This window comes from Martes martes (genome assembly GCF_963455335.1).
Source record: "Martes martes genome assembly, chromosome: 8".
Classification (NCBI taxonomy): Eukaryota; Metazoa; Chordata; class Mammalia; order Carnivora; family Mustelidae; genus Martes; species Martes martes.
The window spans coordinates 73291350-73304384 of NC_137895.1; the positions used below are offsets into that span (position 1 = coordinate 73291350).

The window sequence follows — 13035 nt, forward strand, 5'->3', positions numbered from 1 at the left end:
CTAAAAGGAGCTGTCTCTACTGAGGTAAAATGGAATGGAACATGTATAGTCTTTTTCTTAAAACCAGGTTTTTGTGCCTTTTCATTTGGTATGTGAATGTTGCTCAAGAACTCATTTGCAAGGTTTTTAGTGGCTTGATTTTGTGACCTTTTTACAGAGTCCTGGATGTTGAATTACTTACCCTGTATTTTCAGTTAATGGTAAAATTTTTATTTTAGGAAATTTCAGTAAAGAATCAAATAATATCAATATTTTCTATTTGCGGTTCAAACTGACTAACTATAATGAATTTCTTTTCCAGTATCTAATACAGTTTCCAAATAGGGTTGTATCCTGTTATGGAAACTAAGCGCTTATCAAAAAATCTTGATTTACATGTTAAAAAAAATTAAATGCCAGTATAAATAATGTTGTCACTGGTGAGGCTTTGAAAGGTAATTAAAGTAAAACTTTTTTGTTTCCTATATGTATTTTCTTGGATCTCCTGCAAGACAATTTTCACCTTCCCTTTGTGATCAGAGCCGTCCCAGGACTTCAGGGGCTACCTACCTACAGAATTTATTAAGAGTTCCCCCTGATCCCACCTCCACAGAATCATTTCTTCTGAAGGGCCCCCCTTCCATGAATGAATTCATCCAAGGGCACCGGCTCAGCAAGGAAAAAAGGTTAACCGTGGCTCCACCAGGTAAACATTTTTTCCTTGGGTGCATGTGATGCAGATGGTTAGCTGAATAGACAACTCTCCCCTTCCTCCCAACCACTCATGCCCACCCATCTACGGAGTCCGACTTTAATGACGGGTGAATTCCTACAGCTAAATTAAAAACACCTTTACAGTTAGCATCCTGTTTTCTCCTCTACTCAGCTAGACAAGCATTCCTTTTAACAGCCAACGATGGAAAATGAGAGTTGGAAGGAATGGGACATGTCAAGGGAACCTAGCATCAGGTATAATGCAGAGCACAGCCCTGGGTCCTATTTGCAATTTGGTAGCTCATAGGGATTCCATTCTGATCAAATTTTGCCATTTTGTTCTGATAATTTTTAAGGTAATTTCAGTAAAGGGAACCAGCTTTACAAAAGCCTTTAGGGCTCTTCTCCTTTTGTAGTCACTCAGAATGTCTCCTCTATCATCATAGAGAAAATAGAAGTAAAATCCTCTTAAGATTTTGCTCCTCAGGAACATTTACACCTTAGTGTAATATTCTTATAGTTTCCAAGCCCTTATTGATTTGTGCTTACCAATATGCTCACATTTTATGTTTAGCTTCACTGTTCTGCATTTTTCTTTTTCTTTTTCAAAAATTTTTCCTATGAAGAGCTTCAGTTGAAAATGTGACTCACTCCTGAGTACTGATACCCAGACCACTGCACTGTTTTGTCTTCTTGACCCTACTGTAGCCTTTGAGTTTGCCACCAAATTTTGTTTTTTAATTCACTTTGATTTTATCACCTACCTCATTTACTTCAATTTTTACCTTAATTCCTTTTTGGAAACCTCAGCCTTTGGATCTCTAATACTTTCCATATATGATTTGTAAATCAGTCTACTGATTGGACTTAAAAGGTGTGGTGTGGAAATTTACAGCACATACTCTACATTCTAAGAATGTTTGAGTGAATAAGTAGTGATAATGAGTTGGGAGAGCATAACAGCCAAAATGTACACAAAAAAAGAAAGAAAGAAGAGAAAAGAAAAAAAAGCAACAACGCTGCTGGACGTTCTTACTTTCATAACTCATTTCCTTTTGTTTCAGACCCCTTTGGAAGGTACTTTGAAGTATCTGTAAATCACCAAAGTAGTTATAATTCATCAGGACACTTGAATAAAACCCACCAGTAGTTTTAGTGTTCCAACTGACTTTAGTAGCACTACCTACTAGAACTTAGAAAAGAAATCCTGTGATCAATAAATAACCGCATTGTATTTTAATTTAAAAGTGACGTATCAGTAAGATTAAAAATTAATAAATAATAACTATTTTCATTTTGTATATGATCACTCGATCCTTATTTACATTAATATGTATTTATGTCATTGTCATTACATTGTCAAAACCATTAACATTATATTGTAAGCTTTTCTGTGTTTACTGCCTAGTCTATTTTTATTTTTAAAGGTTGTTGTATCATAAATTTTATTTCAGATGTTATCACTTTAATCAGTACTTCCTCTCTTGTTAACCACTGGATAGTTTTTCATTATTTGTTATTTTATGCAGTGCTGCTAGAAATAGCCTCATGTAGTCAACTTCTCATCGGTTCAGTTTTTTCTTGAGCAACATCATTGGGTTAAAATTACAAACATCTTTGTTTTTTGCTCCATTTTGACATTGCTGTCAAAAAGAATATATCCATATACCAACAGTCTCACAAAACATTTTTCCTGTTTTCATACATTCTGAATCTTTCTACGACTTTTTGCACACCGTGCACAACTTGCAACTCTTAAGGCTACCTACCATATGTGAATGAAAGCACCATTATGTTGTCTTACATTCTTAGTTTCGAATAACTGGAAAAGCCATTGGCCTTAGAAATTATCATTTATATACAAGATTAGAGATATAAAGAACATGGCATTCAGAATCATCACGAGGCCAGAAAATCATTTTAATGACAATGTAGCATACTAACAAATTTTACATTTTTAACCATTTATTTGAAGTTACAATAATGACGGGGGGAGGAAGTAAAGCTGTTATTATAGCCTAAAGAGTTTTCAGTTATATACTGTGGGTCCAACCAGATTTGTTCTTAATAAATTTTTAGATCAACTGAGCAACAACTTCTAAAAAGTTTTGGTTAAATCAATTGCTATAGGAAGTGACTAATTAGCTACACCAAAAAATTGTAGCTTCTAAAAATATTTGTATTATCAACAGTATATATTATTTTTTGTAGACTGAACTGCATAGGGTAGGACATATGAAATATTACTTATGGTGATTTTACTGTATAAAATGTGTTCAATAAGCTGAGAAGGGGATATGCCATATAGATGCAGTCCTATGTTCTCTGTAAGAAATATTTTAAACCCATGAGAAATAACAGATTTTTAAATAAATAAATAGATTTTTATTCTTGAATTTAATATAAGTTACTGATAATTATAGAATCTGTTAGCTAGTAACAATATCTATTCATCATTTTTTAAAAGGATAATTCCCTATTAATTTATTAGAATGTTTTTGGGTAAGTTTTCTGAAAGGTATTTTTAATATATCTTTGTAGGTGGTTATTATTATTCTAATAAGTGGGTTTTCTATTGAGAACCATTGAAGTAATTAAATTAATTGAATCATTGCAGTAGAAATACAAAGAGTTTAAATTTTTTGGATCCTTTCTTGAGGAGTTATGACAGATTTAAATCTCATTTAAAAATTTAAGCACAAAGCATAAAATATTATCTACCATATATAAGGGATATTTTCAAATAGATTTTTTTTCCTATGAGATGGTCAGCAGAAAACCCCATCTTCTTCAAGCCACAGTTTCTCAATTTCTGAAGAATCAACTCTAGGATGGGGCATTGATTTTCAAAATTAAGAGGTTGTTTTGTACTAATTGATTTGCAATATTAATACAACCTTGTGGAGGAAAATTCTGGCTTTTGCCTTTGACTCTGGCTGTTTCTGCTGCCTCACCCCCCCCCCCGAATTCCAGAATTTCTGTTTATTGACTTTCTTGTTGCTGACTTAGTCCTTATCTTAGCATACAAACTCCAGTGTTCTCCCCCAGCTACCAGCCTTGATGAATCTGAGTCAAAAAGGACCCTGTTGTCACCAGTGAGGCAGTCAGGCAGCAGGTGGTACATCTTCACAAAATCACTTTGTTTTATAGTATTTATCATACAAATAGCTGTGGAATATTACTTATATAATAATAATAATAATAAAATCTTACCAATTCATCAATAATTAAAATCAACCTACCAGAATATGTGAAAGAAATCCATGTAATTTATAGGCAAGAGATGTTATTTCTATAGTAAAGACTTGATTATGTGATTTGCATGGGTAAATTAAGTTCCCGAACCCAACTGCAGTGAGTGTATGTGTGTCTGTGTCGAGGCTTCCCAACTCCAACAAGCAATTCTCAGACACCAGCAGGGTATGCTGCAATTCAACTGAGTTCTGACACTGTCTACAGAGAAATAACATTAGATTTTGCCTGTTAGGGCTCAGTCCCACAAGACTGCCCCTCCCCCTTTTCAGACACCAGTTGAAAGCCCAAGTTATTACTTGTGCTTCTATGGATTAGAGGTTCCAGTGACAACGCCCCCCTCCACCCTCCCGGCTTGATGACCAGTCACAAGTTTATGTTGTTACCTGTATTTCTAACAAACTGACTATAAATCAGAGTTCCCGTGATCCCCTCCTCAACTTCAGTCAATTTGCTAGAGCAGCTCACAGAAATCAGAGAAATATGTTACCTACTAGATTACTAATTTATTATAAAAGGATATAACTCAGAGATAGCCAGATGGAAGACATGTGTAAGGCAAGGTATAATGAAGGAACTCGGGGTTCCATGTTCTCTCCAAAGTACACCACTCTCCCCAGATCTCCATGCATTCACCAACTCAGTCCTTTTGGGGTTTTGTGGAGGTATCATTACATAGGCATTATTGATTAAATCACTGGCCATTGGTGATTGATTCAACCTCCAGCCTCTCTCCCCTCCCCAGAGGTTGGGTAGTAGGACTAAATGTTCCAACCCTCTAGTCACATGGAATGTTTTCTTGATTCTCTTGGCAATCAGCCCCCATTCTTAGGTGGAATGTCACTTTATTAAAATAACTGGGGACACCTTTGTCACTCTCAACACTTAGGAAATTCCAAGGGTTTTGAGAGCTATGAGCCAGGAAATGTGGATGAAAACCAAATAAATCTTTCTTCTAAATCACAATATTGCAACAGGATAAACAAGAAATCTCAAACTTAAAAAGCAAGTTTGAACTCTTCTTGAAGTTACCGCCTAAGCAATTTGCTCTTCCCACTCTTTTTTCCATGTAGGAGTTTTCCCTTTTAGATGTTTTGCTTTCCCCTATCATTTCAATTCCTGCTGCCCCTCCCTACTACTCCCTTTCCTTCTCTTTCTCTGACACCATTACTGAACTAGTGTGAGAGAATGGTATTGTTTTGAAATCTGAAAATTTTGTATGATATTTTAGATTTTGCCCATGTTTAAAGCAGCTCACAGAAATGTGTTAACCTTAGATATGTAATCACCCTTTTAAATGTATAGTCAACAGACACAAGCATGTTCATGAGTGAAAATTGCCTTTACATTTCACTATATTCAAACAACATTTGTCTGTTTTTTATATTGTAGTTTATGTTCTTAAGCGTGTACCAAACCCACATTTCTTTCTTTAACTCATTTGCTCATTCACTCATTCATCAAAATTTTAACAGAATGTATTGAGCTACCACTATGTGTCAGGCACTTTTTTTGGCTTTTAATATAATATGTTATTTAAGTGAAATGTCATCCCTGTGCTTCAAATAAGTAGTGGTGTTAATAGATGTTCCCAAAATAAAAGAGGAGTTGGGGTGGTTAGGAGCATTCGCCCAAAAGAAGAGCGAGCTCTGGTCGTGAAAGTTGACTAAACCTTGCTGGCAGACAGCAGGGATGCAGGTGTGGGTAATGTGAAGAGCCTTCTGGGAAAGGGCAGCTTTCGCAAAGGCCACGAGCTTCAGGACTAGAAATTGAAGGGGGACTTGGGAGTGATGGAAAATGACACTGAAAAGACAGACAAAGACTTGAAAACAGACAGCCGGGTTAGTAGAGTGGACTTTACTCCATGGGCATAGATGACTGTTTAAAGAATAAGTCCAGGTTTTCATTATATTAAATTGCCCTGATAGCAAGGTGGAGAATGGATTGGATGTGGCTAACACCTACGATAAAGAAATAGGTATGAAGACTCATGAAATGTGCAGATGAGAGATGGTGGAGACTCAGAATCAAAACGGGGAGGAGTGTGAATGTTGACATGTGTCTGAATGGAGAGAAGTCCAACCAGACCTGAGAGCCAGTGTGTCCTGTGTACACACCACCTCCTCTAACTGCCTGTCTCCTTCATCCTCCCACATTTTGTATGTAGAAGGAGCTCAGTAAATGCTATTGGAACTGACTTCCTGAACTAACAGAGAGCTTCAGTGGTTTTTTTTCCCCTAAGTATATTTTTTCCTCTAGAGGCTTCTCCTCCATTTTTGTGAGCTCCCCTTCCCCAAATCACTATGCTTTTTTCTGCCCCTGCAGGATTCGGTCCTTGAAATAGCCAGAGTGAACAGCAGTCTGTTGAAACTTGCAATCTTTTAGGCTTATGTTTTATCTTAACATAGCTTCTATAGAGTTCTTCTCTGCAGAGGAAGGCTTAGGCATTTCCTGATGCTAGAGCATGTTGCCCTTAGTTTGGTATCTGACAAAAGTTAAATCGAAAATATTAATTCAGAAAATCACCAACCACATGTTGAAATATACATGTTTCTATCTAGCCCCAATGTAATATACAATTAGAAATTAGTTCAAATTTGCAAATTTTAGTGTATCATGTATGCTGCAGGAGTATTTTTCTTTTTCTGGGGTACTCATGATTCATTTTACAATGGAAATGTACAATACCTTCATATTTCTATTCAGTATTTTTTTTCAAGGAACAGTTCTATTTTTCCAGGAAATCTTTTACTGTAGGATGATCTTGAGTTGGAATGTACAATATTAAAAATGACATCTGAGAGATGAGAGGCCTTAATTAGATTCCATCTGTCTCTGTGATGACAGATACCCAACTGAAAAATACCCAGAAACCTGAAAAATGTATTTCATTTTTTCCCTATAGCTCCAGATTTGTTTTGTATAGATAAATACCTGATATTCTCTGACTTAGCTGAATGTTTTTATTTTGTTTTATTTTCATCCAGATAACTAGTTTCATATAAAAATATTTTAGAATTTTAAGATTTCTTCCCTTGTTATTTTCTTTTACAGGATTGTAAGTCTTTAACCTATATGTATCATATACACCAATTTTACCACTGTGTACATAAATTATAAAGACTTTTCTGATCTCTTATATTCACCAGGTAGAATTACCTACCTCCTCCTCTTTGCCTAACTACAGATAGAGTGTCTTAAATTACATTCCCCTATGAATCTATAAGCTTTTGAGCAGGAATCTTGCTCCTTGATCTTTTAATCTTCAGGTCCTGCACTGTACCTGGCACACAGTAGGCCCTCAGTTGGGTGGATAATTGGCAATAAGCCCAAATTTTCTACAGTATCTCAAAATATATGGCTTTACTGTGGTTTATCACCTATACATGTAGATCTTCTAATAGTTATTTCAGATGTGATTTAATGTAGATGATATAATAAATTCCCCATAAGAGTTGAATTGGGGAACTTCCCAAGTCAGTTATTCACTTCTCTTATCATTCAGTTTAGGCAGTGTGTATGTCTGTGTGTGTGTGTGTAATATTATATATTATATATATATATACAATATATATGTATATGTGTATATTCATATGTATATGTGTATATATAATATATTACTAAAGTTTCTTTAGTTGGTTGTTTTTGTATATGGGTGCCTAAAAATCAAGACAATTATAAGAAAATATCCATGTAATATGGAGTAAAAGATTACATATAAATATGACTTTCCTTATTTTTTACTTTTTTTATCTGTTTTTAAAATAGTTTTAAAGTATTTTCAATAGATAATGATGGTTCAAAGTTCAAAGGGTATAAAAGATTGTAAAATAGAAAGTAGCTCTCTCCCAGCCTACTGCTTGTGTCCTTCCAGAAACATTCTCTATATGTACAGGTGAATATATAAAAATATGTACATATATAATCACAACTACTTATTATATATGTATTAAAATTGGCATAACCAGAAACATTGTTATGCATGCTATTATTTTCACTTAATATATCTTGGCTCTGTTTATATCAGTTTCATCTTTCTGTTTATTTTTAACCAGATGTTATAGAGGACAAGGAAGATACTTGAACCCTTTATGAAAGCTCGAAATGTTTTCAAGTATAGAATAGAAATATTTCTTGCCAAACAATAAATGGCCACCAAAAGAATGTTTCCCCTTCTAGACCAGAGCTATTCAATAGAAAGATAATGTGAACCAGATACGTAATTTAAATCTAGTAGCCATATGAGAAAAAGTAGAAAGAAACACATGAACTTAATTTTAGTAATATTTTACTTAACACAATGTACCCATAATATTATCATTGCAACATACAATCAATAGAAGCAACTATTGAGATATTTTATGTTCTGTTCTTCTTAGTCTTTGAAATTCAGCATACATTTTGCACTTAGAATGCATCTCAATTTGCACTAGCCGTATTTTAAGGGCTCAATAGCCAGGTGTGGCTAGTAGCTACTGTATTGGACAGTATAGTTCTAGACCTTCTTACTCACCAATGGCTTTACTAGATATAATTTCTGCACAGAAATTATTACACACAACATCTAATTTTACAATAAGACTTAAGATGGCACATATTTAGGTTTTCTTTGGAAATGAAATACTGGGCCAAATGTTTTTGGTTGCAGTTTGATTCTGCCTTGTTTATCTCAGATTGGTGGCAATGCTTTTTAAATAGGTACATAGTAAATGTTTGTATACTCTTCTTTATACATCTCTCTTATTTGTTACTAGGTCTTTGTCAGTATTATAATCAATTCCTGTTGTTTAGGTACACCCTAAGAAACCATATGTTTTAAATATTCTTAAAATAATAACACACTTAATTTTAAAAAATCAGTGTAGTCAAGCTTATAAAAATTCTGTTTTTATTTATTTTAAGTAAAGAGTACTTTGAAAATATTTATAATGCATCCTGGCAATTTTAAATGGCAGAATTTAATGACACCATAAGGGGACCAAAAACACAAAGGAACTCTTTCCAGGTGGGTCTCATGTATTTCCTTTTGTCCAGGATAACAGAGATGATAAAGACAATACTAAGTAAATAAGTTCATGGTACAAACCGAAGTCACTCAGTAAATAATGCAGTGATTAAGGAACATCTGATGATTACAGCTCTGTCAGCATTTTTACTTATTTTTTATTTTTGTATTTGTTTCCTACTCCTTCCTCTGTCAGGTTTACTAACGAGAACTTAAATTTTCTTAAAAGATTCCATATTCAAAACCTGAGCACTGTAAGCCAAATAAGTGATGATAAAAGGATTACTGAAGGGATCCAAAGTTGCAGCCCGAATGTGCATATTATATTAGATAATATTTTCCAATCCATGTTGACGATTTTAGTGTAACTATGTAGTTTTAAAGTCTTTTGAGTTTTATTAATATTAAGCCCATGGAAATTGAAATTTTCTTATTAAATTCTTCAAGGGAAAAAGCTAAAATCTTCCCCTAATATATCCATTAAGTGAAAGAAAATACAGGATTTGTGTGTGTGTGTGTGTATGTATGTGTGTGTGTGTGTGTGTATATATATATATATATACATATATATATATGTGTATATATATCTAAGTATTACATATTCAGGGCAACAGTGGTCAGGACATACTTGTGTCCACCAGAGTCCAAACATACAGTGTGTAGAGACAGAGGCCTCCAGAAGGTGGCTGAGTCTGGAGTGGCCACAGCAGGGGGCAGGGCGGGGGTGCACAGCACAGATGGGCTGAGACATACAGAAGACTCAGGACATTCCAGCCAATAACTGCCTTCCTCTCCTGATTCTGCCCAAATGACACTTTCTGGCTCACGAAAAATATCAATAGGGAAATAGAAAACATGAAAGAGACACAACTCTAGGATTGGTTTTAGATCATAGCTCCTGCTTCAGACTCACTGAAGTGATTGGACTCTGCCCCCTAATGACAAACTGGTCCAAATACTGAAATAAGAAATTGCTCATGTTCTCTCACTACTTTCTACCTATGTATGCTCCCCAGGGAACATCAAGTCAGAGAACAGCCTTTATTCTGCCCACATGCTGTTAATTACTATACCTATAGCACCTAACCCTTAGGATCTTTGGTGTCCTTCGTGGGTGTCCAGGGCTACAACTGTCTACCATTGGCATCACTTTGCCTTCATATCCCAAAGCCCCTTATGCAAAAAAGAGTTTCAGTTCTCAGTTCTGGTGGGTAGCTGGTACCTCTCCCTTACTGTATTCTGGGAGAAGATGGCCATCAGCATCTTCTCTGCTATGCTCGCACTATTTAATCCAGTCTGCTGGCCCTAGTCTGTTGTATTCTACTGTTTGCCTTCACCGTAACTACCTAACAACCTTTAAACCTTTATTTAAAAAATAGCAACAAACCCTCTGATCATAAGCATTTCCCGGATGTTATATCGAAATTTCAGCTTTCAAAGAGACATTTTCTATTTACAAAGAACACTAAGAAAAATGTGATAAGAAAAGGCCACATTGGTACCCAGCAAAGCCAATCTTGAGGTTAACAACTGTAAACTCTCCTTTACATTTATAACAATATATGGACAGTTACAGTGAAAAAATACTGATGGAGCTTCTCCCAACTCTGAAACTCTCTGATTCCGTGAATGTAAATTATTCCCTTCTTGACTGGGACTGGACTTACTGTACACAACCCATGTTTCCAAATAGACTTGTAAGGAAAAATATTAAAGTATCTCAGCACCAGTAGTATAGTTTGCATCAAGAAAAAAGAAGATTTGGATTATCTTAACAGAACAAGCTTCCCCCCCCCCCCACAATTTAAAGTGTCTGTGTGTTAGCACTGACTGTACAAGGCAGAAAGGAACACTGTTCCAGAGTTCATGCCAAGTTCTTGCAGTGTGCTTACACTTGGATTTCCTTCTCACAACTGATGGGATTCAAATTCTAAAAGCATACCTAGATTGGTGTACATGATACGGAGGCCACCAATTTAATTCAAGAATGTTTCTCTAGTGCCGAACAACATGGCAGCTGACAGACCCTTCTGAGGCCTTAACAAACAGTTGGGGAATGGGCCTTTCTATGTGCTAGCCCTGGCTTCAGTGGCTCTCCTGACCTCTGAGCAAGTTGGTCGAGGTCTAAAGGAGCAGCCTGAGTTCCGTTTTGAGTGTGGTACACACGATGGGTGGTTGTAATGCTCATGGAAAGGCTACCCTTGCTGCTTGTTCCTTGGCTTTAAGTGATGTAGTGAAATGTAATGCTTGCACCTGTGCTACTTAATGTGACCTAGTCATTAAACGTGTACAACTAATCAAGCAGGAAAGATTCACAGTGCACTGTATTCATTGCATAACAATGGAACATCCGGCCACCCTGGTTTTCCTTTTGCGCAACTGTGTGTCCCTTCTTCTACACACTCGTCTCTTTAGTCATCTATTGATGCTTGTTTGGTTTCTTAGGCTGTCTTGCCAGTGTATTGTGCCCGTAATTATGAGAGGAAAAAGGAAAAAAGCACAACTCAAAACAGCTGCTTTATTCCTTTCTATTGTTTACTTTTTTAAAAAGTAAAGTCATAAAGATGTCATATTACTCTTAATTTTACTGTTTTCTGTCACCTGTCAGCCAAAAATGAACAGTCATTGGTATGTTTTCCATATCACAAATCTAAAGTTTTTAGGAACTGTACATGTAAAAGCCAATTTTGTTTCAGTTTTGCTCATTACTGGACTCAGGGGATTTTCTTTTTCTTTCTCTCTCTCTTTCTTTCTTTCTTTCTTGTGTGTGTGTGTGTGTGTTTGTGTGTGCGTTTATATAGGTTATGTCACTTCTGTGTGGCCAGACCATAAATCAGGTCTTCTTCTAAGGGGCTGCTTTTCAAGCTGGCCTCTCATGTAACTGAATTAGTGCCTGAAGGTTCTCAAGAAATGGACAGATTAGATTGTTACTCTTAAAAGAATTAAAAGAAACAATTCTAATCTTTGCATTGATAGATTTATATGAAAATACGTGTATTTATTTTGCAGGACACTGATTTAGAGCAGGACTGTTATCTTAGCTAAACCTACTTTTAGTGGATGTAAAATTGTTGCTTTTTTTAGTTGACAGGGAAAAACTTTCCTCATATTAAGGACTTTTTGCTGCTCTGATGCTGTTCATCTGGTCCATTTTTTTGCTCTAACCTGAGCCTTGCCTCCCAATTCTGCATTGCACATAAGAGTATGTCTTACAACAAAAAGAATCAGTCTGTGATCAGTTTAAGATCGTGTGATCTGAAATATGAAGTTTAGAGTAGGAGGGGGTACACTCAAGGCTCTGGCACAGACATCCCAGTGAGGATGCTGCGAAGTGCACCTCGTGTACCTATGTCTGGCTGTCCGGGCAATCCCAGCTTCACCTCTATTCGTATGTCCTTAAAAAAACAAGTGTAGGATAGTCACTTACTCTGAGTAGGTATTTATGGAATAGCCATTATGTAATAACAATAGAATCAGTTAAACATAAATTTTTTTCTCTTTTTATGCACTACTTGACATCAAAAGCAAAAAGAGGTAAGTTGGCTGCAAACCTGTAGGTGAACCTTATTTTCTTTAATAGAATTATTCCTGAGTAGCTTTGCTTCAAATAAGTTTCTATAAATCACATACTTTCACATTAGGAAGCTTGCCTTTGTAAATCCTTATTCTTTTCTTTGAAAAATGAATAAGCGCCTTCTGTAAACTTGGATTTTAAAAATATTTAATACTTACATATATTGCTTTTCCTTTAACCGAGTTATACTTATGGTTTAATTTGCTTGTGAGGACATAGTGCATTTTATAACACTTGGTTTAGTTTGGGGGTTTCTGGAATGCTTCCCCACCAAAAATATGGATTACATAAGTATTTCTTCTTTTCTAAGAGAAGTTAAAAAAAAAAAAAAAAGCCAAGAAACCACTGACATTGCTGAAAACCTATAATTTTCAGATCCATCGCTTTACAGAAGAAGATGCCCTGAACCTCTCAGAATATTTTCTAGTGTTGTTTTTTTTTAATGATGAAAAAATATTAAATAAGAAAATCAAACACATTTCACTGAGTGGTGTCTCATATATTTTTCTTT

The 13035-nt window shown here is 35.5% G+C and overlaps 1 protein-coding gene across 2 annotated transcripts in view; it reads left to right on the forward strand.

Annotated features, from left to right (window-relative positions):
* Positions 1–13035, forward strand: part of BICD1 (BICD cargo adaptor 1) — a 214154-nt gene that overhangs the window by 185218 nt on the left and 15901 nt on the right. The window contains exon 8 of one of the 2 annotated variants that reach the window (XM_080810795.1): positions 492–685. The exons of the other annotated variant lie outside the window; for it this stretch is intronic. Within the exon in view, the coding sequence (XP_080666921.1) occupies positions 492–685 (194 nt within the window). The remainder of the gene's footprint in view (positions 1–491; positions 686–13035) is intronic. 2 annotated transcript variants of the gene reach the window in all.